Source organism: Myotis nattereri (assembly GCF_964212035.1).
Source record: "Myotis nattereri genome assembly, chromosome: 2".
NCBI lineage: Eukaryota > Metazoa > Chordata > Mammalia > Chiroptera > Vespertilionidae > Myotis > Myotis nattereri.
Window position 1 is genome coordinate 154085355 of NC_138076.1, and position 26676 is coordinate 154112030.

A 26676-nucleotide genomic window follows, 5' to 3' on the forward strand; every position below is an offset into this window, starting at 1 on the left:
CGCTGATCCCGGTGCTGAGAGGCATATTACCCTTTTACTATATAGGATAGAGGCCTGGTGCACGGGTGGGGGCCGGCTGATTTGCCCTGAAGGGTGTCCTGGATCAGGGTGGGGGTCCCGCTTGGGTACCTGGCCAGCCTGGGTGAGGGGATGATGGCTGTTTGCAGCTGGTCACACACCCTTCAGGGTGGGGGTCCCCACTGGGGTGCCTGCCCAGTCTGGGTGAGGGGCTGAGGGCTGTTTTCAGGCTGGCGGGTGACTGAAGCTCCCAACTGTTCCTTTTTTTCCTTTTTAAATTCTGGGCCAGCTTTAGCTCTGGCTCCAGTTCTGAGGCCTCTGCTGCTGAAAGCAGGTATCTGGTTTGTTTGGGTTCTATAATCGAAACACTGGATCAACTCCAGCTCTGAGGCCTGGCTGGCTGAAAGCAGGTTTCTGGGGTTTTGTTTAGCTTCTGTATTTGTAACAATGTTTCAAACTGCAAGCTCAGAGGCTGGCAAGGCAGGCGGGGAATGTTGGTTTCCTCTGTCACTGAAGCAAGCAAGCCTCATGTTAGCTTCAAGCTGCCTGGCTGCCAGCCGCCATCTTGGCTGGCAGTTAATTTGCATATCGCCCTGATTAGCCAATGGGAAGGGTAGCGGATGTGTGGCTAATTACCATGTTTCTCTTTTATTAGATAGAATAATCCCTGCCACTAGGGTTTAGTGGTGTTTTTTTCTAGAGGCACTGAAATAAAAACTGTATCTGTCAATATATTAACTGATCACATAACTTAAGCAAAATTTCATCTAATTTTCAATAATATGATCATTTAAATTATACAATTAGAGGCATACATGTTAGATGGTCAAACTGAAAATTAAAATCTAGAGGGAGTAAACACCCCTTCACTCCACTCTCAGCAACAGGTATAATATTTGACAGGGGATAATTGTGTTCATATAAGTAAAGTCACTCAACCCATGCATTTATTTCTATAATGTTCTTATATGACATTTAAAATTCCTTACCACAATAATAATCAATTTGAGATTTCAAATAAAATCCTAATCCACTTTTAGTTGCCCAATGTCAAATTTACTCTCTAGGCTTAGGACATGATATCTTTATCACGGACATACAGATTGTATACAATCACACTTCAATAATCTGACATATTGGGAACGAAAACCTACATAAATCTTTGTTGGACAAAATAATTTCTTGCTGGGCATGCTTTAGTTTAAAACTCTGGGTAGATTTTTTAGAGAATGCCACCTTAGGATTTGTGCAGCATAAATTTATGAAAGAACTACACTGGAGTCAGTGGGTTAGAAGAGAAACAAAACTGTCCCTACATCCAATAGTCTGAGACTAATTTAGCACCACTATCCATAATATTTCTTTAAAAAGACTATTTTTTGTTTCTCAAACTGTTGTACACAGAAAAATACAAATTATTTACATTAAAACTGAGAAATTTATTGATTTTTTTCATGAAGTAGTAAGCAGAATTAAAGAAGACATATACAGCTTAAAAGAGTTGAAATGATCCTAAAATTTTTACGACAATTTTAAATTCATGACCTAAATAAAAATGAATAGCTTTTAATAATTAAATTGCTTAAAAATTTTGCTCAGTAATTTATCTGAAAGTAAAAAGATACGAGGATAACCAGTATCTGGGCACCTTGTAAAATAAAATAATGCCACTTTATCCTTCTCAAAAAAATTGTGATCCTTGTGAAAACAGTGGTTCGGTTCTGCTCCCCACCACAGAAGCAACCTCTCCATTCTACCACTTACAAAAGTATCATCAGTCTCCTGATTTGTAAGGATGCCAATTTTGGGTCCATTTAAAAATGTTCCAGTAGGCAGTCAGAGATATCTGATCCAGCCTTACACAGAAGAGTAGATGATCAATATCTCAACACAGCAGTAATGGCTTTCTTCTAGTGCTCATTGAGGTTAAATGCCCTCATATAATTATAAATGTTAAAAGATAAAATTACATCTTAACAGCAGCCAAAAATTTATATATTTTTTTATGTATTTACAATATTATACATATTTACACGACCACATCAAATGCTGAATTGTAGAAACAAGAGACCACTTATAGAAGCATTCGTTTAATGCCTCAGCATTATTTTCTTGTGCAAACTGAAACTTTTCTCAAACTTTTTAGAAAGCTAAAGACAGTCAACATTGCGAAGGCCACCATCCATGGTTAAAGAGCCAAACCTAAAAACAGAAGAAAAAAGACATCATCAAAAGATTCTTTTATTTGGCCCCTAACATTTTATTTTATTTATTTATTTTTAATATATTTTATTGATTTTTTACAGAGAGGAAGGGAGAAGGAGAGTTAGAAACACTGATGAGAGAGACACATCGATTCAGCTGCTTCCTGCACACTCCCTACTGGGGAGGTGTCCGCAACCAAGGTACACGCCCTTGACCGGAATCGAACCTGGGACCCTTCAGTCCGCAGGCCGACGCTCTATCCACTGAGCCAAACCGGTTAGGCTGGCCCCTAACATTTTATAGCAGAATATATAGAATACTTTTCAGGGGAATAAAGAGTTTAAGCAACTGTGAACTACTCTATTTCTTAATGAAACACAGTGGTATTATTATAAATATGTGAAAAATACAATTCAGTGGCTTGGGGAGAACTTCTTAAGAGAAAACAGAGAGTGACATAACCCAGAAAGCATTAGGAAGAACTGTGTAACTTCTTTTTGTTGTGGTGGGATGCAGAAGCAAAGATGTGGAGTTGAGAGTAAGTATGACATACTACAGGGACAGTGTAGTATGGAACAAAATAGAGATAAATAAGCATCTCTGCGAAATAAGCATCAGACTGCTATTTTTGGTATATGTGCTGCCAAAGCAAGCACAGACTGTCATTTTGGGGAGCAGTGAAAAATATAGTTGGATGAGTAGGCTGAGGGTAGACTATTATATTCTTTGAATTCAAATATGAATTTAGATTTGACCTTTTAGATAACAGGAGTTTAAACATTTTCACCCAACTCCTCAAAAATCTGCATTTACAGGGAGATTTGCAGAGAGCTCTGAAAGTTACCCAGTACCAATCAGGGTGCTGGCATCTTATAAGCAACTCTGATTCCAAAATTGAAAATTATAATTTTAATGAGAAAATGTTATAAAAAATAATTAACACAAACTGATTCAAATAAGCAAATAAATAATTCTATTAACCAGTGCTTCTATAAAATGGAATCAATCATAGTTCACATGGTTTTATCCAAACAATCCCAAACAAATTAAAAGGCATCATAGAAGTCACCAAAATAAGGGTCCTGATTTTATATCGCTTTCCCACTGGCCTAATCTATCGATATAGGAAGACAGAGAGATACAGGTATAGATACGTATGTACTTGACTGCATATAAAATCACAGGGCAGAATGATATCTGCATTAACTCACCTTTCTAAAATATGATTATTTTCAGCAAGTTCTTTAACCACCCCTTCCATTTCTTCTTTTAATTTCTTCATACTATACATACAAAATAAAGATAAATAAGCATCTCTGTTCAAAAAAGTATGCAAATGTTTTAGAATTGTATTTATATTATGTTTTAGTTCTATAGCTTAAACTAAGTCACTAGATAATATTTACAAACATATTCACAACAAATACAAAACATTTCAAAATAAAAGATCAAGATCACAAACGGAAACAAAAACAAATGGAAACATCATAGTTATCAAATAATAAATTTCTTACCCAAGAGTCATTTCTACTAATGTGTTAGAACATGGATAAATTGGAGCCATGGTATGTTTGATTCCACTGGAGGCTGCAAACATTTTCTGAGGCAACGTTTCTTGTAACTAAAACATAAAAAAAATCCCACATCAATCACAGAACAAAATACTACAGATCTTAGATCAAATGTTACAGACTTTAATAAGCCATTTATAGCTTTACATTTTAATTTCAAAACCATCAGTGATATAACACTTAAATCAATACTCTTTTTAAAAATCTTTTGTTATGGATGATAAAATAACAGTCTACCAGATGTTTTCAACTGTAAAACAACTAATTTCTTAAAACTTGGCTCAAAATATATACCACAGACCTGGCTGGGTGGGTCAGGTGGTTCGAGTGTCATCCCGTAAACCAAAAGATGGCAGGCTCAATCCCTATCGGAGTGCCTATGGGAGGCAACCAATCAATGTTTCTCTCTCACATTGAAGCTTCTCTCTCTCTAAAGATCAATAAAAACATATCCTCATGCGAGGATTAAAAAATATGTATCTCTATATCCCACAAACAGGCAAGTAGGGCTGATACATGCATATTATGTACTATTTCTCCCTTCTCATTCATAATAAAATGTAAACGGAAAAGAATTTATTTCCATTTTTCCTAATAGAAAAAAAGGTACTTTTCCCCCTAAATACTTTGGTAGCTGTACCTCATTTGTATAGTCTTGATACTTTGATATTTCTTCTTCAATATCTAAACACTGATTAGTTAGGGATAACAACTGTTTCTTAAGATGAAGCATCTTTCTGAAAACCAAAAAGAATCAATTAATAAGCAATCTAATGAAATGTTATTCCTACTTAAAATATATAATATACATTAAAATGTGTATTATACAATCAACCACTCATTGCCCCCAAATAGTTTACCTACCTCATCCATTCTTTTGACTTATCCAAAAATGTCTCGTACTTTTTAACACATTCATCTGTGAAGTGGGTCATTGCTTTTGTTGCATGGTAATACAGTTTTTGCCTAGAATTTAGAAATAATCAGAGGCTTAAACCAATATCACTGTTTCTATTTCCAATATTTAAAAACTTTCCAATATGTAAAATTTGTTCCCTGAAAGTTGTGACTTTAGAATATTTACGAAGGCCAAATGTTTCTAACAGACGTAATAGCAGCAATAGGAGGAGAATGAGAAGGGAGAATGGTAAAAAAATATTTGAGTTAAGGTTAAGAAGGTAGTTAAGTCTGTTCTCTCCATTATCTGCCCTTATGCAACAGAAGCACCTGAGGCAGGAGAAGCCTGCCCCTTTCTCCCACCTCAGGAAGCTCTCAATTTGGAGCTAGGTAAGTGAGCCTCAAATATGTGCACACAGTAATAATTGTGTAGAGCCAAGATTAAAACATATTTTAAATTGCAATTAATTTAAACTTTAAGAATTACATTAATAACATAACCCAAAATAATTATTAAACATAATCTGGACACTTACTTATCAAATTTGTGGATTTGTTCTTCATTATAAGGTAATTCTAAAAGTAAAAAAATATATTACTTTTGTAAATGTACAATGATAAAATCACACACAGTAGTTTTCTTCTTTGAGATTACTTTAAAAAACCTAAGAGTTTAAAGCAGGGTCACTAGCTTGTGACCCATGAGTTAAATACAGGCCACAAATGCTTTCATTTGGTCTGTAAGGTGTTAACATTAAAAAGGAAAATGCTGCCAACATTTAAAAATAGGATATTTCAAATAAAACCTGTTTTTCTAGCTCTTTTTGAGATACAGAGAGATTGGGCAATAAATCAGGTGAATTTAAATAGTGACTCTCCCCTTTGGATGGGGGTATCTCCTCTCCGGTTCTCCTCAGTCTCCACTGGCCAATTTTATCCCTGCTATGTGCTGGCCTCCAGAAGTTGTGGAGTTCATGAGCCCTGGTTTGAAATATCCAAAAGGTTGGTTTTAAAAATCACTTAGTACATTTAATTTCTGACAGAATCAAATCTCTGAAAAATAACTTAAGCAGACATCCTTATAAATATACTAAATTTGTTCTTCACTATAAGCTGTATTACAACTAGTAGGGCTAATTTTATTAGATTAACAAATGGTAAATTTTACTTACTACGTTCTGCTTTGTCTTTTTTGAATTGATAGTAAATCTCTGTGATCCAATTTAACAGGACTTGTAGCTTTTCTACACTATTTAAGGAAGAAAAACCCAAATAAATTAACTGATTTGATGTGGAAAAAGTACATTATTAATAAGAGCAGAAACTACCAATAAAGTTATAACCTACTGTCTATCTTTTGGATGAGTGCCTTCTTGATGGGCCCATGTATCTGACAGCAATCCACCTGGAGATAATTTGCTTTCGATATCCTGAAGACTGTTTTCTATTGTTCCCCGAGAACTGGAAAGCTAAATAAAATCAATGGGTTCAGGCCCAGATTACCAAAAAATCAGAAATGATAATCACAGTGCCAATGGAGTCTAAAGTTTTAATCATATTTCTTTATGGATTATTTAAACTCAAAGTCTGAACATACAAATACATTTAATCATTCAATTAAGCGTGTTTCTTTCTCTGTAAAATATGGTTAATAGTCTATCCCATAATAAAGCCCCAAGGATAAAATGTAGGTAGCCAAGACTGTGCTCTATATGTTCAGATGCCAAACAAAAAGATAATTCCTATTAAAAACAGAAAATGAAAAGAAATATCATTTAAGATCCTGTTCATTTTAAGCTTAGTATTTATCATTTACCTACCACAGAACTAAGCATTTGTAAAACTTTTAAAGAAAGGATAAAGGTCAGACTTAAAGAATAAAAATACCTAAATATTAAGGATTCTTATACATACTACTGATTTCAAATAAAGTTTTCAGTGGCGGTTTACACTGCCATTAGCAACAAACAATCATGCCCTTTTTACTACACTCTTGTCAGCACTGGACCAGCAGCCTCAGCTCACATAGGAACATGCTACAAATGCACACTTTGGGGTCCCACCTGTTGAACCAAAAACTCTGATGAAGCCTGGCTAATTTGAAAGACAAAAAATAGTACCTTACTGTTATAATACATTTTGCTATTAATATTGTAAACATTTTTTCCCCAAGAGTTTTATTAGGTCTACTGATCTTTAAAATAATTTCTAAATGTTGTCTTTTAACTGCAGATTTAATGTTTTCCTTATCAATTTGAATGAGGTATTTTTATTTAAAAAACCTTTATCATATTTTCTCAGTTTGCTTTTTAACATTTTTTGAACATATAGAAATCTTAAGTTTTATGGTCAAATATGTCTTGCTTTCTATGCTTTATGTCTTCTCTAACATCAATGTTAAGAATATGTTAAGTAGCCGAAACCGGTTTGGCTCAGTGGATAGAGCGTCGGCCTGCGGACTGAAAGGTCCCAGGTTCGATTCCGGTCAAGGGCATGTACCTGGGTTGCGGGCACATCCCCAGTGGGAGATGTGCAGGAGGCAGCTGATCGATGTTTCTCTCTCATCGATGTTTCTAACTTTCTATCTCTCTCCCTTCCTCTCTGTGAAAAATCAATAAAATATATTTAAAAAAAAAAAAAAAGAATATGTTAAGTATATGCTTTAAGTACCTTATACTTCCAAACTATGGAAAATAGTTTATGGATAAAGTTATTTATTTTTACAGCATTACATAGAAGTGTGAAAATGACAAGCAACCTAAAAAACCAACAACAGGAAGATAATAAGTAAAAATACTAATAAATCCATTGGCTACAATATTATTTCTATGAAAAGAAAGATTTACAAAAAAACCCACCAAAAACCGAAAACTGGAAAATGCTCTTTAATAGTATTATACAAAAAATAAAAATAACAATTGTCTGCTCACAGGGTAACAATAATTTAATAATATATATAAAAAGAGAGAGCTAAAATAGTGCTTGTCAAACTTTAGCAGCATCCAAATCTTCTGGAGGGCTTGTTAAAACATGGACTGCTGGGGCTTTCAGTCAAGATGGTGGCATAGGTAAACGTGGTACAATTTCTCTTACAACCACATAAAAAATACAACTAAACTACAGAATGCCTGAAATATGGCTGAATGGAAGTCCTACAACTACGGAATTAAAGAAGTCAAATGGAGACTGGTAGAAGGGGCGGAGACATGGAACACGCTGGTTCCACACCCACGTGGGGACAGATAAAAATTGGGAGGGAAAACTCAGATGCAGAGGTCCACCTTGATGAGCGAGGGGTCCCAGCCCCACACCAGGCCCCCCAGTCCAGGATTCCAGTGCCAGGCAGAGAAGTCCCATAACTTCTGGCTGTAAAATCCAGGGGGGGGGGTTGTGGCTGAGTGAGATGGAGGGCTACTGGAGTCGCAGATGTCCCTTTTAAAGGGCCCATGCATGGACTTACCTGGACTCACACCCTCTGAGCTCCAGCGCTGGGGCAGTAGCTCCAAAGGCACCAGGGACATAGGAGGAGGAACTGAATTGTCTGGCATCAGGACAAGAGCTGGAGAAGTAGTTTTCTCCCAGACAGAAGTGTTGGCAGAGGCCATTGTTCCTTTTCTAAGCCTTCCCCCAACACAGCCAGCAGGCAGACACATCTGAGCCTCCATTAACCTGGCTAACACTATTCACCCCACCCTGGAGATTCCCTACCTAACTTGCAGGCAACGGCCTGTTTTGGCTCATGCTTCAGATTTTCCTAAAATCTCTCTACAAGCAGCATCTGGCCTTGGTCTTCCCTGTACCTCGTGCTATGTGGCCTCAGGCCTGCCACTAGCAGTAGCCAGCCTTGGTCCACAGCTTGGCCTCTCCTGGGCACTTCCAAGCCCAGCACAAGTAGAAGCCATTTTTAGATTGCTTTGTAACTCATGGTTAGGTGGCTCTGGGCAGAACACAAGCCACAGCGGATTTGGGCCTGAACGTCCTGAGAGGCCCCAGAGCCAGCAGACCACGTTGAAGCATCACCCAACCACCTCCAAAATCAACATACTCAGTGGGCACAAGAGCCCTGATGAAATAAACCCTCCTTCATGGAGTGGAAAGCTGATCCTTCATAGTGGTTGCAGCCAGTCCTTGTAGTTGATAGGCCTAGGAGTAAAGCCCTCCCATTGAGGTGCCAACAGCAATCAAGGTTCAACTACAACAGGAGGGTGTACACAGCAAACAGTGGGGAAGGGGTGCGCACTTAGAGTTCCCAACTTGGGTGAACGGGGAGGCTGTGCCTCTGGATCCTACAGAACACCTACTACATAGACCACTCTACCAAGTCCACGAGACGTAACAGCTCTACCTAATACGTAGAAACAAACACAGAGAGGCTGCCAAAATGAGGAGATAAAGAAATATGTCTCAAATGAAGAAATACGAGGATGCACAGAGGAGATGGGAGGCCACAGAACCAGACTGGGTGACTGCAACAACCTGGCTGGTCACCAGGACAGTCTGATGAGGCCACTGCCAGTGTAAGGAGGAAACTCTAACCTGTTATCTCTGAATTATGTACTGAGAATTCAGAGTGTATCTTCATATAGTTCAATTGGCTGAGCTCCAGCCATTTGCTCTCCTCTTGGCTGACTAAAGAGGTGAGAGGGACGGAGAAAAAACCAAGATGGCGGCATAGGTTAACACCGGAGATTGCTGCCTTGAACAACCACTTCAAAAAACAACTAAAAGACGGAATGGACATCATCCAGAACCACAGGAAGGCTGGCTGAGTGGAAATTCTACAACTAGGAGGAAAGAGAATATCATACCCAGACTCAGAGGAAGCGCAGTGCTGAAGTGAAATATTAAGGTGCGGAGTGCACGAGGAGCGGGCTGGAGGTGGAGGGCGCGGTTGTTGTTTTCAATCGGGAGGGAGTTTCAGACTCTGAGCTCCAGATCCGGGCAAGTCTCTAGGGACCCAGACTCAAACGGGAGAAGCAGGACTGTCTGGCTTCGGTCGGAACTCGAAGGCAGCTTTCTCTCCGAGGATTGCAGCAGTTGCTGGGACTCTGTGAGGCAGAGCCCCTAGGGACGGAACTGAGAGCAGCCATAACTGCTCGCTCCGGCCCGCCCTGTAGATCCCCAGGGACCCGCCCCGCCCAAGCCCTGCACAGAGCCATTTGCCGGATAGCCTCAGGCAAATGCTAGATTAGCACCACCCTAGAGATCCAGCACAGAAGCTCTCCCACTGCAGACACAGCGGACTCTCATAGCCAGTTAGCCCGGAGGTCAAATCACCCCCCGGTATTGCCGACAACAATCAAGGCTTAACTACAACAAGACTGCGCACAAAGACCACTAGGGGGTGCACCAAGAAAGCATAAAAAATGCGGAGACAAAGAAACAGGACAAAACTGTCAATGGAGGATATTGAGTTCAGAACCACACTTTTAAGGTCTCTTAAGAACTGTCTAGAAGCCGCCAATAAGTGTAGTGAGATCCTCAAGAAATCTAATGAGACCCTTGATGTTATGATAAAGAACCAACTAGAAATTAAGCATACACGGACTGAAATAACGAATACTATACAGACTCCCAACAGCAGACCAGAGGAGCGCAAGAATCAAGGCAAAGATTTGAAATGCGAAGAAGCAAAACACACCGAACCAGAAAAGCAAAATGAAAAAAGAATCCGAAAATACGAAGATAGTGTAAGGAGCCTCTGGGACAGCTTCAAGTGTACCAACATCAGAATTATAGGGGTGCCAGAAGATGAGAGAGAACAAGATATTGAAAACCTATTTGAAGAAATAATGACAGAAAACTTCCCCCACCTGGTGAAAGAAATAGACTCACAGGTCCAGGAAGCGCACAGAACCCCAAACAAAAGGAATCCAAAGAGGACCACACCAAGACACATCATAATTAAAATGCCAAGAGCAAAAGACAAAGAGAGAATCTTAAAAGCAGCAAGAGAAAGAAACTCAGTTACCTACAAGGGAATACCCATACGACTGTCAGCTGATTTCTCATCAGAAACGTTGCAGGCCAGAAGGGAGTGGCAAGAAATATTCAAAGTGATGAATACCAAGAACCTACAACCAAGATTACTTTATCCAGCAAAGCTATCATTCAGAACTGAAGGTCAGATAAAGAGCTTCACAGATAAGGAAAAGCTAAAGGAGTTCATCACCACCAAACCAGTATTATATGAAATGCTGAAAGGTATCCTTTAAGAAGAGGAAGAAGAAGAAAAAGGTAAAGATACAAATTATGAACAACAAACATGCATCTATCAACAAGTGAATCTAAGAATCAAGTGAATAAATAATCTGGTGATCATAAAAGAATCAGGGACATAGAAAGGAAATGGACTGATTATTCTTGGGGGGGAAAGGGCTGTGGGAGATGCGGGAAGAGACTGGACAAAAATCATGCACCTATGGATGAGGACAGTGGGTGGGGAGTGAGGGCGAAGGGTGGGGCGGGAACTGGGAGGAGGGGAGTTATGGGGGGGGAAAAAGAGGAACAAATGTAATAATCTGAACAATAAAGATTTAATTAAAAAAAAAGAAAAAAAAGAAATACAACAAAACCCTGGAAAAAGAACTAAATTAAATGGAGATAAGCAATCTACTAGATGCAGAACTCCAAACACTGGTTGTAAGGATGCTCAATGAACTTAGGAAGAATTTCAACAAAGAGACGCAGGAAACATAAAAATGTAACTGGAAAACATAAAAAAATAACTAGTCAGAAATGAAGAATACATTATAGGGAATCAACAGTGGAGTAGATGGAGAGGATCCAATCAGAGATTTGGAAGATAAGAAAGCACAATCAGCACAGTAAAAAGAAAAAAGAATTAAAAAATAAATGAGGATAGTATAAAGAGCCTCCAGGACAACTTCAAGTGTACCAGCATTCACATCATGGGAGCACCAAAAGGAGAAGAAAGAGAACAAGGAATTGAAAACCCATGTAGCCCAAGCCGGTTTGGCTCAGTGGATAGAGCGTTGACCTGTAGACTGAAAGGTCCTGGGTTCAATTCTGGTCAGGGACACATGCCTGGGTTGCAGCCTTGATCCCCAGTGCAGGGTGTGCAGGAGGCAGCCAATCAATGGTTCTCTCTCATCATTGATGTTTCTATCTCACTTCCCCTCTCCCTTCCTCTCTGAAATCAATAAAATATATTAAAACAAGAAAAAAAAGAAAACCCGTGTAAAAAAGATAGTAATGGAAAACTTCCCTGCCCAGTTGGTGTGGCTCAATGGTTGAGCTTTGATCTATAAACCAGGAGGTCAGGTTTGATTCCTGGTCAGGGCACATGCTCAGGTTGCAGGTTTGATCCCCAGTGGGGAGCTTGCAGGAGGCAGCCGATCAATTATTCTCTCTGATCATTGATGTCTCCATCTCTCTCCCTCTCCCTTCCTCTCTGAAATCAATAATAAAAAATATATTAAAAAAAGAAAACTTCCCTAACCTGGTGAAGGAAATAGACATATAAGTCCAGGAAGTACAGAGAGTCCCAAACAAGATGAACCCAGAGGCCCACACCAAGGCACATCATAATTAAAATGCAAAAAGATGAAAACAAGGAGAGAATTTTAAAAGCAGTAAGAGAAAAGAAGTTAGTTACTTACAAGGGAGCTTCCATAAGACTGTCAGCTGATTTCTCAACAGAAACTTTGCAGGTCAGAAGGAACTGGCAAAGATTTTCAAAGTGATGAAAAGCAAGGACCTACAACCAAGATTATTCTACCCAGCAAGCTTTCATTTAAAATTGAAGAGCATATAAAGAACTTCCAAGGCAAGAAAAAGGCAAAGGAGCTCATTGCCACCAAACCAGTATTACATGAAATGTTAAAGGATCTTCTTTAAGAAGCAGATGGGGGGAAAAGATATAAATATGAACAATAAAATAGCAATAAATACATATCTTTCAACAAATGACTCTAAAAGACCAAAATAAACAAAGAATCAGAACAGAAACAAACTTAGAGATATGGTGAACATCGAAGGGGGTTGCCAGATCAAAGGGGGGTTAGGGAGATGGGTGAGAAAGATGAATGGATTTAGAAGTACAAATTGGTAGTTACAGAACAGTTACATGGATGTAAAGTACAGCATAGGGAATATCTATACCAGGGGTCCTCAAACTACGGCCCGCAGGCCACATGCAAATACAAATATTGTATTTGTTCCTGTTTTGTTTTTTTACTTCAAAATAAAATATGTGCAGTGTGCATAGGAATTTGTTCATAGTTTTTTTTTAAACTATAGTCCAGCCCTCGAACGGTCTGAGGGACAGTGAACTGGCCCCCTGTTTAATAAGTTTGAGGAACCCTGATCTATACTAATAAAAGCTTATGTGGACGTCACACCCTCATGCCGTGATTCCTCATGCCATCACAATCCATCACCTGCGTGTACAACAGGTGTGCACGGTTGGGCAGGGCTGCGTGCCCGGTGAGGTGCACGTGGGTGGGCGGGGCCTTAAGTGCTGCCTCTACACATGTGAGCTGCACAGGAAACACCTTTTCTGACCACTCATTGGCTAAGCTCACAGTACGCCACTCGCAGTGTTCTTGGTAACTTGGCTAATAAGAATCCAAGAAGGTGATCTAGGGTTTTTCCACCTCACTCCTGGGGGAAAAAACGAAGGTCCGCTGCTGGAGGGAATAAGAAATGCCATATTGGTGCGGTGTTGGTGGTATAGTGGTGAGCATAGCTGCCTTCCAAGAAATGTCATATCCACCCTAACCGGTTTGGCTCAGTGGATAGAGCATCGGCCTGAGGACTGAGGGGTCCCAGGTTCGATTCTGGTCAAGGGCATGTACCTGGGTTGTGGGCACATCCCCAGTAGGGGGTGTACAGGAGGCAGCTGACTGATGTTTCTCTCTTATAATGTTTCAAGCTCTCTATCCCTCTACTGTCCTCTCTGTAAAAAAATCAATAAAATATATATTAAAAAAAAAAAAAGAAATGTCATATCCTACCCTAGCCAGTTTGGCTCAGTGGATAGAGCCTCGGCTCATGCAGGAGGCAACCAATCGAAGTGTCCCTCTCACATTGATGTTTCTCTCTGTCTTTCCCTCTCTCTTCCACGCTTTCTAAAAATCAACGGAAAAATATCCTCAGGTGCCTTCCCCTGATCATCCTGGTCGCCTCCCGCAGAGGGAGGCCTAATTGCAGCTTAGGAGCAGGCGTAAGCCATCAGTAGGACATCCCCTCAGGGCTCCTGTACTGTGCGAAGGGGCAGGCTGGGCTGAGGGACCCGTGCATGAATTTCATGCACCAGGCCACTAGTAGTCAATAATATCATAGTAACTATATATGGTATCAGATGGGCACAAAATGCATTGGAAAGATTACTTAGTAAGTTATATAATGTCTAATCACTGGGTTGTACATTTAAACTAATAATATTGTATGCCAACTGTAATTAAAAAATAAAAAAGTATTTAAAGAAAAAACCCCAACAACTCAAATAATGGATTTCTGGGCCCTACCATCACAGTTCCTGATTCAATAGCTGGGGCCCCAAAATGTACATTTCTAACAAGTTCTTATGTGAGGCTGGGGCTGTTGGTCCATGACCTACTCTGAGAATCATTTTTGGGTGGGGAGCATATATGGTATCATTACTACATATACATTTTATTTAAACATTTTGTTTTAAAGTAGGAAAAAATTTTAAGATCTCCATTAGGAGAATTTAAGCAAATAAGCAAGTTATGAGAAAAAAACAATGCAACATAGTGAAAAGTAATTGGCCTGAAGTTAAAGCCCTAATTTCATAAGACTCAGCGACCTTAAGTTATTTAATCATCCATGCTCCAATTCTCATAGGAAATCCAAATCTTCCCAAAAATGTCACACAAGTGAGAAACACTTGGGCTCCCTAAAGAAAACATACAACTTCAATTCCAAGTGCTCAAATGACGCTTGCACTAGAAATAAGTATCTATTCAGACTATGAGCCAGTAAATAAAGTTCTAAGACAAAAGCAGAAAAAGAACAGAAAACACAATATAACTGCCTGTATTTAAAAACAAACAAATATTGGGGAAGACAATTTGTTTCTTAACTTTTATTTGCTTTATTCTATATCAACATTTAAAAAAACTTTTTTGACCATGACATTCACTTTAATTTAACTCTGTATCACTTAAATGTGTATATATATAACTGAACTGAAAGTTTCCTGGAACAGTAATTTCATTATTATATGTGATGTATGCTAACATTTTCTATTCCATTCCATTTAAAAACACTGCTGACTGCAACACACTAAACTTTACAACCTACTAGTTGTTCATGACTCATATTTTGAAAATCACTGTTCTAGATATAAAACTGAAGGAAAAAAAACCTAAAAATCAGCCTAAGCTGGAAAAAGAGAAAAGGGATACTGTATCAAGTTCTTTTTCCTTTTTAATTTAACATCCATTTCATGAAAGAATACTTCAAATGCTAAAAACTTGCAGGAGTATAGCATTTTTATTTATCTCATTTAATTGGTACAACAGGATAAAAAACTGCATATTTTAAAGAAAAAGAAAATAAGGAAGCAAAGAATTAAAGGCCTTGCTTAAGTCACCAGGCAGGAATAGATAGGTAGATAGGGGCAATCCTGGGATTAGTAATCAGTTCTTTTACAATACATTGTATTAAGAGATCAGAAACTACCTGAAATGCTACTGTATTTTTTTCAGTAGAAGAGAGACTTTTGTCCTAATTTCTTTAGGTATAGAAATGATTCCCAGCCTTTAGGAACCTAAATCTTTCTTTCCTTACTTTTTATTTTAGAAAAGATCTGATATTTTCCTAACTTGCATCTAATTCTAAGCAAGTTTGAGTACCCTGTTGTTAAATTACATTTATGAGCTTGCTTTAACTGCCATAGAAGCAACACAAGAACATTATCAATTTTAAAGAGACAGGAAGAGAGGGAGAGAGAAATGGGCTTAAAGCAAAGCAGGCATTTGGAAACATTGTAAAGAACTGCATGCAGCGACGGTATTTAAATATTATAGACAGTACCTAAAAATAGGAAAAGGATACTTTAGGTATCCTTTAGTACATCATCTCTCGGAAAGTTTAGATCTATTCTCACCAGCAAAGAAACTGATTATGAGCCTATGATTCTCACAATTTTGTAAATACTTACTCTCAACAATTTGGTGTGTATGTCTGAAATTTCATCTAAGTCTGTTGCTTCTAGATTGGTTTTCAACAATTTTTCATATCTGTGTGAAAACCAAGTATGGAAAAATTAAATGAGTATAATGAATACACAGATTTAATCTAAAAAGATTTTTTATAAATTACATTTGAGTTCTTATTATCATCATAATTTAAGGATAAAATTCTGAATACAAAGTCTACAAAGCAATAGATTTCAAGAAAACTTGATGTCTTTGTAAAGAAAGAATTTTATATACTTAAACATTTGCAGGTTAAGAGATAAAATATAAGACAACTTAATTTCATATAGTCTCATGCCAGGATAATAGTCATAATACTACATTTCAGAATTAATAGTGGTCAACAGTAAATTCTGATTTCACTAATCATATTTCCTATGCTGTACCAATAGTATAGTCTAGGAAGAGGGCAATTTAAAAATATTCCGTTTCAAAAGACATTCTCAGGGATAAGCTTAATAAGCAAAGTAAACTAGAAGTAAACCCCAAATTCTAAAAATACTACAAAACTACAGTTCTAGAATACCTCTTCCTATTTCCTCTGTTGATTACAGGCTTTTTATTTTCCTATTCAGAGCATCTGCTTTGTAAGGTATAACATGAGATGTTTCTGGCTCAGGTTACCTTTTCCCTAACAAAGGGAAGGAGAAATACTAACAGAGATGGTGTTCATTTCTTACTGAGACAACTGGATATTTTTCTGCCTTTGTGAGGAAGAAACTTAAACTAAGGTTGTGCCTTAATACAAACATTTGCATAGCATGCAATATGTGTCAAGGATAATTAAACAAATTAAACAGAAATGTAACAATATTTAACATTTTAACAACTATTAGTTAAGGAAGTAACCTACTCACACTTTCATACTTTGAATGCTTCTGAGGCAGAATTCCAATGTGATCACAACTTCCGTCTTTTTGTGAACAGTTTCATTATAATCATCTTTAACTAATTCTCTAAAAAAAATATTCTCATTAGTATATCTAAGGAATTATTTGTTTTCTCTTGCCTACCACTAATTACTCTGCTATCCTTCTGTTCAAATTTCTTAAGTCTTGATATATTATGAGAGCCAATTCACTTTTTATTATTAAAAGCATTTTTGTGAGTCTTATACATATCTAGGGCATAAACCATTACTACATATTAGGTTAACAATTTAGAAATCTAAAGCATTAATAGATTAAAAATAAAAACTAATCTACAATAAAAGAAATAAGCTGAATAGCATTACATTTTATACCACCAAAATTTTTACTACTCATAGTAGACTGCTGTTCGATTGCTACTTTAAATTAAGACAACCTCTCAAGAAGCAGCATGACATCTATACTAATAATAGGGTAATATGCAAATTGGTCGGGATGCCCTCATGCATAACGACCAATCAGCAGGTTGCACGCACAGCAGGCGCGGGTGGGCGGGAACTTGCAGCATTGAGGACGGGGATTGGGGATGATGGAGGCGTCTCCGTGCGCCTGCTCCAGGGGTCCGCAGGCCTCCCCCAGTTCCGGCCTACCTCTTTGGGGCAACTCATCGAGGAGCCCCAGATGGGTGGGCAGGACCTAACTCTTTGGGGCGATGGATTGCAGGGCTCTTGCACTGTGACAGGGCACAGGCCAGGCTGGGGGACCCTCTTCCCCCTGCTGGAGTGCATGAATTTTGTGCACCAGGCCACTAGTAGTAAATAATATAATTGAAGGGCTTTTGGTTTACATCAAGGGTCAACAAACTAAGACCTGATGTCTGTTTTTGCTAAGAATGGTATTTACATATTTAAAAGTTATGAAAACAAAGAGACCTTACTAACTGATAAAAAAGTTTACCAACAGTGGTGTACATTAAAAATTATTTTCTCATGACTTAATAAACTAAAAGCTCAAAAGTAAAAGGAATAAAAGCTTCAGGGAGCAGTGATTAGGGTAGGTAACAATAGCAAGAGAAACGAGAGCTGTTAGTAACAATACTGTGGAAACAAATGGAGTCAACATTTAGATTTCTCCAGAAACTATTTAGTAAAAGCAAAGAGGCTTCTTAATGGAAAGAGAAAAACATAGGCTTATGGACACATAAAAAGTATTATAAGCATACATTTATGGATTAAACATAAAGATCAAAGGGGAAAAAAGAGCCCTTTTTCTCCTTAGAAGCAGCAGCAGAACAAGAATGATGACATGCTTCATACATGTTTTTGCAAGAAGGGAAGGCTAGGAATGAGGTGGGCACACAGAAACTGTTACAAGAATTTAAGTTGAAGAACACTAGGAGTCCAGAGAACATGATGCCATTACTGTGGGCGTATAAAATTCAAAAACTTCAAATGATGTTGTATAGAACTAGTTATGATTCTTAAAAGATACCATTTATTCTCCATTTCTATCAGAAGCAAAGGTGATATCTATAAATCATGAAAAGTTAAAAAAAGGTCATTTTCAAAACATTTCCGAGCATCACTTTTAAGGGGAACATACTAAACTAGATGATCAATACTCTGACCAAGAATAACTATATTAAGTGACTTAGTAAAAAAAAAAAAATTAGCTTTTAAATTGCTTGTCAGGGTGAGTGTGTGCTCATAGCATATGCTTTCATTTATATAAAATGTCTAGAAGAGGCAAATCTACAACAACAGAAAGTATACTAGTGGTGGGCTAGGAGGTTATAACAAAAGTGGGGAGTGAATGGGTGCAGGTTTCTTTTGGGGTTGATAAAAATTAGGGGTGATGATTGCATAACTCTGAATGTACAAAAAAATCACTGAATTGCACATTTTAAAAATGGGTAAATTTTATAGCATGTGAATTTAAAAAATGCTGTTTTTATTTTTTAAAAAAAACTGAGTGCCGTGAAACCGGTTTGGCTCAGTGGATAGAGCGTCGGCCTGCGGACTGAAAGGTCCCAGGTTCGATTCTGGTCAAGGGCATGTACCTTGGTTGCGGGTACATCCCTAGTAGGAGGTGTGCAGGAGGCAGCTGGTCAATGTTTCTCTCTCATCGATGTTTCTAACTCTCTATCCCTCTCCCTTCCTCTCTGTAAAAAATCAATAAAATATATTAAAAAAAAAACAAAAATAAAAACTGAGTGCATACTTTATTTAGGAAGAGATTCTGAGGACAAAAACCCTGGAAAGAAGTACAGGTTGTACTGGATTACAACAATGACTAAGCCTCCCAAGACAATGAAATGACAGCCAAGTTAAGGTCCTCAGAAAAGGAATTCATTTGCCATCACATCGTAAGTGTGGTGTAAGTTTTCAAACTCAGATATTAATATCCTGTCTCACAAGGTCATTATAAAATCAATGAATAAAATAGCTGCTAAATGTTTTATAAACTAAATGTGAAAACAAAATATTGTAACAAAATCAAGCAGTTGACCCAACCTAGTCTGAAGAGATGGGGCGGTTACCAGTTATTTAGTGAGGTCTATGTAAAGATCCATTTTTTAAATTTCCACTTGTTACTTACATCAACCATCGTATCCCCTTTCGCATTAACTCCTGATAAAGCAGCAAGGTACTGGCAATTCTACAGGCATAACACACAACTCCTGTCATTGCCTAAAGAAGAAATGCAAAATGTTATTATTTGGTGCTAACTATGGTACAGGGCAAGGAAACCTTTTACATAAAAATTTTCAAACATATATTTTTATCAGTTTAATTAAAAACACAATTAACTACCAATCTCTAAAAGCTAAGGATAGATAGAACTGTAATGAACATTTCAACCTTAACATGATAATGTTAAACATGCACTGCCTCCATGGAGAAAGTTTTCTGTGAATCAAAAAAAAGGCTATAACGTTAAAAAGAAAGAACACAAAATAATTTGCAATGGATAACAATTTAAGTGAATGACTTCCTAAATCAAATAGGCATCTATAAAGACACAATACATTTTATTGCTTCCACTACTGATAAGATAATTTGAACTCAGATGTTCTTATATAGTAATTTAATTAAATACTAACCTTAGCCATGCTAGCATCTCCATCTAAATCATAACGTGGATGTACTTTAGGGAGGGAAACTGAAACATTAAATAAAATAGTTAAAATCAGAAATAGAGAATTTTGAGTAAATTATTGTATCCTTTATATACTAACCTCTAACTTCAACATCAACCGTTAAATTAAATTAAACATAGTGACAAACTATAATGTTCTTTCCCTGATTAAAAACAACAGCCTGGCCGAAACCGGTTTGGCTTGGTGGATAGAGCGTTGGCCTGCGGACTGAAGGGTCCCAGGTTCGATTCCGGTCAGGGGCATGTACCTGGGTTGCGGGCATATCCCCAGTAGGAGATGTGCAGGAGGCAGCTGATCGATGTTTCTCTCTCATCGATGTTTCTGACTCTCTATCTCTCTCCCTTCCTCTCTGTAAAAAATCAATAAAATATATTTTAAAAAAATATATTAAAAACAACAACAACAACAAAAAAAACAACAGCCTGGCTGGTGTGGCTCAGTGGTTGAGCATCCTCCCATGCACCAAGTGGTGGAAGGTTCAATTCCAGGTCAGGGCACAAGTCCAGGTTTTGGGTTCGATCCCTAGGAGGGAGCATGCAAGAGGCAGCAGATCAATGTCTCTCACTCTCCCTTTCTCTCTCTCTCTAAAAAAAATAAAAATCATACAACATATTTAAAAGAACAACAACAATACTTGAAACAATAATGCTCATCTTATTACAAATTACCTACAATATTTCGAAGGAATTTCATTTTTTTCTTAAATATATTCCAACACAACCAGCTCAATACCTCTATTTAAGTTGAAATCAAATCCCAAAATCCAAATAGAAATGTAAAAATCTGGATAGTTTATTTTTTTCAACAGTTAATAATTTAAAAGACTCCAAAATGCAGATCTAATTTTTCTTAGACTCCAAAGCCTGGCAAAGTGTCCCATTCACACTGGGCACAAGAAATATTTGCTGAAATTTATGGCACAAAAGGTTATTTTGAGTATGAGTAAAATACTAAAAGCAGAAAGCTACAGTGAAACATACATGACAAACTATTTTACCACTTTATGAAATAAAATATTTAATATCAAATTGTATTACCTACAAAGGCTTTTAAATTTTACTAATTTTGTACAACTAATTTACAAAATTTTAATGTTTATGAAAGGTCTACAATAATGTCATCATCAATCAACTTTATGAAGATAATCATTTTTAGGTTTTGTTTGTTTGTTTTGTTAATCCTAACCTGAGGATATTTTTCCATTGATTTTTCTTTTTCTTTTTTTCAGAGAGAGTGGAAGGGGGGAGGGGAAGAGAGAGAGAGGGAGAAACATCGATGTGAGAGACACATCAACTGGTTGCCTTAAGCTCTGACCCGGGTGGGGGATAAACCTGTTACCCAGGTAGGTGCCCTTGACCAGGAATCGAACCTGTGACCTTCTGGTGTGAAGGCCGATGCTCTAACCACTGAGCACACCAGTCAGGGCCAGTGTTGGTTTTTTTTTAATGGCTAGTAAGAACAAGAAAAATCCCAACTTACTTTTTTCATATTTCAATCCTACGGTATCCAGAGGTTCCCGGCTTACTACAAAGATAGGATTTTCCTCAGTAGTTTTAGGGAAATGCTGTCCTAGTCTTCCAGGTTCTAGAACTAAACGGCGTCCTTCATATATAAGTTCTTGATTTGCAGAAATAATTTTGGTTTGTTTATACACCAGTTCATGAAATACAGTAGCACTGTGTGAGAAAAATCCAAAAAGACAACATAACTGAGATAAAAAGAGAGGGGAAGTCTTTTTTAAAATGACTGAGTACAACATCCATTTCTAGTGGTACTTCAGGTCAGGGCCAGTCCACAGAAACCCCACTTTGTTGATGTGAATACTACAAAGTCTATTAAACTAAAAATTTCATCTAAACTGTCTAAACAGCAATTCTAAAATATTTCTGTTTGCATACATATACTGGGTAGGCACAATACACAGGGTTCTTAATATTAAATAATGGGGAGCCAACATAGCAGAGTTAAGAGCAATGGCTCTGAAATCAGACTGAGTTAGAATTCCAGTTATTCCATTTATTTGCTGAATTACTTTCAGTTACTCCTCTGTGCTAGGTTTCCTCATGTGTAAAATGGGAATAATAGGACCCACCTCACAGATTTGTTGTGAGGACTAAGTGACTTAAATATATAAAGAACTGAGAACAGTACTTATAACATCACTACATAGTATTTATTAACTCAATTAATAAAGGTATTTTCAAAATGTTTTTGGGAAAAAGCTAGATTCTCCCTAAACAGATTCATGAAATCAAAGAAACGTTTCAGCAGCAATGTTATGATTTGTCTGCCTCACAAGCCTTTGCTAAGATTTGGCTCAGGCTTGGATGAGCATATGTATACTAAGCACTTAAACATTATTCTCTAAGTGGGAAGTGGGTGCCTCTGGTGAAGCTGAGGTATCTTTTCTATTTTCTCTCCTAATATATGAAGATAATTATTATATAACATTATCATCTAGGAAGAAAACATAAAGAGGTACTTACGTATTATAGCTATGAATATAAATCTTATGAGCTGTCATTTGTTGTAGGGAGAAAACATGAATTATCATCCGGTGAAGTATATCACTAGTTTCTGCAAAAAACTGGTCAAAACCCCAACATTTTTCCTGATCAGCCTCAAGGATGTTTGCAAGAACAGGGGTAAGTAGAACTTGAAGACCCCTAAAATAGTATTAAAAAAAATTTGAAGAATGAATGCGTATTTTATCTAGGTACAAAGTCATAATATTTACTACCAAATCAAAGGAATTGTTATTAGATTAGATCAAAGTTTTAAAAAATCTTCCAACTTTTCAAAAAGCCAGGTAACCTTAGTTTAATATTACTTGTCAATAAATCAGGGATTATGGTATTTTTATGTTAATTTATCTTTTACTGGTTATTTTCTTTGATTCTCTCATTCCCAAGTTTCCTCACTTTTCCAAACACATTCTAACACTGTATATACAAAACCATCTAGGTGAAATCAATCAGGTGATCATGAGGATAAGATAATTGTTTAATTTCAGGGTTTTTAATGTCCTTTACTATTTATTTATTTATTTATTTATTGAGAGAGAGAGAGAGAGAGAGAGAGAGAGAGAGAGAGAGAGAGAGAAAGGGAAAGGGAGATAGAAACATCCATGAGATACATCAACATGGATTGGGTGTCTCCTGCACTCCCCCTGGTAGAGATCAAGCCTGAAACCCGGGCATGTGCCCTGATGGGGAATCGAACCAGTGCCCTCTTGGTCAACCGTTGAGTCACAATGGCCTGGCCTCCTTTATTTTTTAATGTCCTTTTAATATGGCACTGCAATATATAATTGTTTAGGCTGAATTTATATGCCTTTTATAGTATACTTCTGTGAATGAAAAAGGGGTTATACAATAAAGCTGACAAGCTCAGTGGGGGCACATGGCAGGCCTGGCAGGCTCAGGGATCAAGAGAAATAACCACGCAGGATGGCCTGACCACTAATCTCTAACTGGGAAAATCATAGCGGGTAGTCACATCCAGGCCTATAGCTTCCCTAGCAAAGGTTAACTTTACCTTAAGTGAGTTCTGTGTATTGTTCTTATGCATCTACAGCCGTGGGCAAACTACGGCCTGCGGCTGGCCTGTTTGAAATGAATAAAACTAAAAAAAAAAAAAAAAAAAAAAAAAAAAAAAAGACCGTACCCTTTTATGTAATAATGTTTACTTTGAATTTATATTAGTTCACACAAACACTCCATCCATGCTTTTGTTCCGGCCCTCCGGTCCAGTTTAAGAACCCATTGTGGCCCTTGAGTCAAAAAGTTTGCCCACCCCTGATCTAGGATGACATACCTTTGAAATGTCAGAGTAATTTTATTTTCCTACTCTTGAAGCCACTACCGCGGGCACCAGAGCACCAGACCCCCTCATTGTTATTTTGTTCCCTGCATACCATCTCTACATGCTGTAAATGTTAACTATTAAATATCCTGTTTAAAGGAAGTATGTTTTTCTCCATTTTGTCTTTTATCCAATCCTAGAGATTGCTCTGCTATGCTTTCTCCCGCTTCCTTATTCTATCACCAATGGATTTCATGCACCTTCCTGAGGTCTTCTACTTTGATTCTAGTATATAAAATAAGCTGGAAAGCTGCCATTCTCCAGAGCATCTGAGATCCTGCTCCTCAGCATATGTGATCAGTTTGCTCAAATTAGTTTTTTACATTGACACTTATTTAGGCAGTAAAATTACTATAACCATTTAGTAATCAATTAGTGCCAATTCAATTACGAATAACTTTTGACTAATAAAGGACTTTATTATTTTTCTAAATTATAAAATATGCTCAAACAGATGCTCAATTATGGAATTTCAAGTAGTCTTAAAAATATATTCTTGACTATGTAACAGGCCTTGAAAGAATTCCTTATCTGAACAATTTTCAAAATATGTAGTGGACATTTTAAATTTTTGCCTAAGAGATATGTATATTCCCTCCTTTTGTAAGAGAATCTACACCTCTCTATTCTCTAATTCTAATCCCTGTGCATAGATGGGTATAAAAGCCAGATTTGGTTATGATTAGTTGGAGGTGGTTAGGTGGTAGCATGTAAGTTAGTTAAATGTGAATCAATGCCAAAAATCTTTGCTAAAACTACCGGGAAAGAAAATCTTTTTCCCCCACTGAGTTTTCAAACCTGTGAGAATGTGAGTCTGGGAATGTGAGCAGCCTTCCTGTGGCTCTCAGGAAAGAGCCTACTGAAGGGAAGGAGAAAGCAGGTAAAAGCAGATCTGAGTGATTTGAAGGGACCAAGTCTTGATATAGGTTGAGTCTGAGGATTTAGCTGAGCTTTGAATCACATACACATGTGAACTTTTAATTACAAAGTCAATCTATTTTCTTTCCACTTAAACCAGTTGAATTAGGTTTTTCCCACTTGCTATTCAATCGACTAATAAATACTAGAGGCCCGGTGCACGAAATTTGTGCACTGTGGGGATGGGGGTGGGGGTGCTGGTGTCCCTCAGCCCGGCCTGCACCCTCTCCAATCTGGGACTCCTCAGGGGATGTCCGATTGCCTATCACAATCTGGGACCACTGGCTCCTAACTGCTTGCCTGCCTGCCTGCCTGATGGCCCCTAACTACTCCCCTACCGGCCTGATCACCCCTAACTGCTCCCCGGCTGGCCTGATCACTCCCAACCACTTCTGCCTTGCCCAGGACCCAGGCTTCCCTCCTCCAGCCGGTTGCAGGCACCCGGGACCCAGGCTTCCCTCCCTCTGGCTGGCTGCAGGCACCCAGGATCCAGGCCGGCTTCGCCTGGGCCGGCCATAGCCACAGGGGACCATGGGCGGGTGGCTTTGCCCGGGATGCAGCCGCAGGCACCCGGGACCGCAGAGAGGGTGGCTTGTTCCTCTCCCAGGCCGCAGTTGCAGGCACTGGCACTCGGGACCATGGGGCGTGTGGCTTGCCCCTCTCCCGGCCGCAGCTTGGCTGGTCCCCATTCCTCTCTTGTGAGCTCATTTGTGCCTGGCTGGTCCCCATTCCTTTCCTCCCAGTGTTGAGTGTCTGAGCCGTTATGACTATTTGCATATTAGCTCTTTATTACATAGGATAAGAAAGAGATGGTTATCTTTTCTTTTAAAGGAATGCTTATTTTATCCTTAGTTCATCCTCACCTGAGAATATTTTTTTCCATTGATTTTTGTAGAGAGTGGAAGGGTAGCAGGGAGGAAGGGAGAAAAGAAACATTGATATGAGACATATCCATTGGTTGTTTCCTGCATGTGCCCCCTGGGGGGCGGGGAGGGAGGCTGTCTGTGTGGGATCGAGCCTGCAACTGAGGGACATGCCCTTGATTAGAATCGAACCCTAATACTTCAGTTCCCGGGCTGATGCTCTAAACACTGAGCAAATTGGCTAGGGCAGGATGGTTATCTATTTTTGCAGTCAATACATTTTTGGTAGTTGTTTTCATTGCTAATTAGTAATACTTAATATCCTTACTATTAAAAGAAAAGAGATTGTTTGACTGGTGTGGTTCAGTAGTTGAGCCTTGACCCATGAACCAAGAGGTCACTGTTGCAATTCTGACAGGGTATATATCCAGGTGGCAGGCTTCAGTAGGGGGCATGCAGGAGGCAGCCGATCAATGTTTCTATCTATTCCTATCTTTCTAAAAAAATCAATAAAAATATATTTAAAGAAAAAAAAAGCCCTAGCCAGTTTGATTCAGTGAATAGAGCATTGGCTTGTGGACTGAAGGGTTGTGGGTTCAATTCCAGTCAAAGGCATGTACCTCGGTTGTAGCCTGGATACATGTACCTTGGCCCAGTCTGGGTACATGTGGGAGGCAACCAATCGATGTGTCTTCCTCTACTTCTTGCCCTCCCTTTCACTTTCTCTAAAAAATCAATGGAAAATATCCTCAGGTGAGGATTAACCAAAAAAAAGATCATATGCTTTCTGGTACCTAAGCAATTTTTATTAAAGAATGTATAACTTGGTGCTAAAGACTGATTTGATAGATAAGTCCTGTTATCCTCCTAAAATATGCAATCCACAGTGTAGATTGTCAAATTATTGATTCTGGGTTTCAGCAATACAATTATTACATAGAAAATCTTCATTTCCTGACCACTTTAAATTTTGTGTTTTGCCTGAGATTACCAAAATGAGTATTTTATAAATCAAAATTTAACACAAGTCATTATTATAATATTAAATTTCTTCTCTCCAATAAAATGAATTTCTCTTGGTAATTCTAGCTGCATGACATAATTTTATTTTGGAAACTTAAA

The 26676-nt window shown here is 38.1% G+C and overlaps 1 protein-coding gene across 1 annotated transcript in view; it reads right to left on the reverse strand.

The window, feature by feature from the left end:
• Positions 1 to 1056: 1056 nt before the first annotated feature.
• TBK1 (TANK binding kinase 1) overlaps positions 1057 to 26676 on the reverse strand; it is a 53294-nt gene continuing 27674 nt past the window's right edge. Inside the window, exons 8-21 of the mRNA XM_081081240.1 lie at positions 22396 to 22575; positions 21389 to 21585; positions 19853 to 19911; positions 19348 to 19439; positions 16738 to 16836; positions 15844 to 15922; positions 6039 to 6160; positions 5864 to 5940; positions 5228 to 5267; positions 4659 to 4760; positions 4435 to 4531; positions 3738 to 3844; positions 3435 to 3506; positions 1057 to 2220 (exon numbers count right to left, since the gene is read on the reverse strand). Coding sequence (XP_080937366.1) covers positions 2169 to 2220; positions 3435 to 3506; positions 3738 to 3844; positions 4435 to 4531; positions 4659 to 4760; positions 5228 to 5267; positions 5864 to 5940; positions 6039 to 6160; positions 15844 to 15922; positions 16738 to 16836; positions 19348 to 19439; positions 19853 to 19911; positions 21389 to 21585; positions 22396 to 22575 — 1375 coding nt within the window. The 3' untranslated portion in view covers positions 1057 to 2168. The remainder of the gene's footprint in view (positions 2221 to 3434; positions 3507 to 3737; positions 3845 to 4434; positions 4532 to 4658; positions 4761 to 5227; positions 5268 to 5863; positions 5941 to 6038; positions 6161 to 15843; positions 15923 to 16737; positions 16837 to 19347; positions 19440 to 19852; positions 19912 to 21388; positions 21586 to 22395; positions 22576 to 26676) is intronic.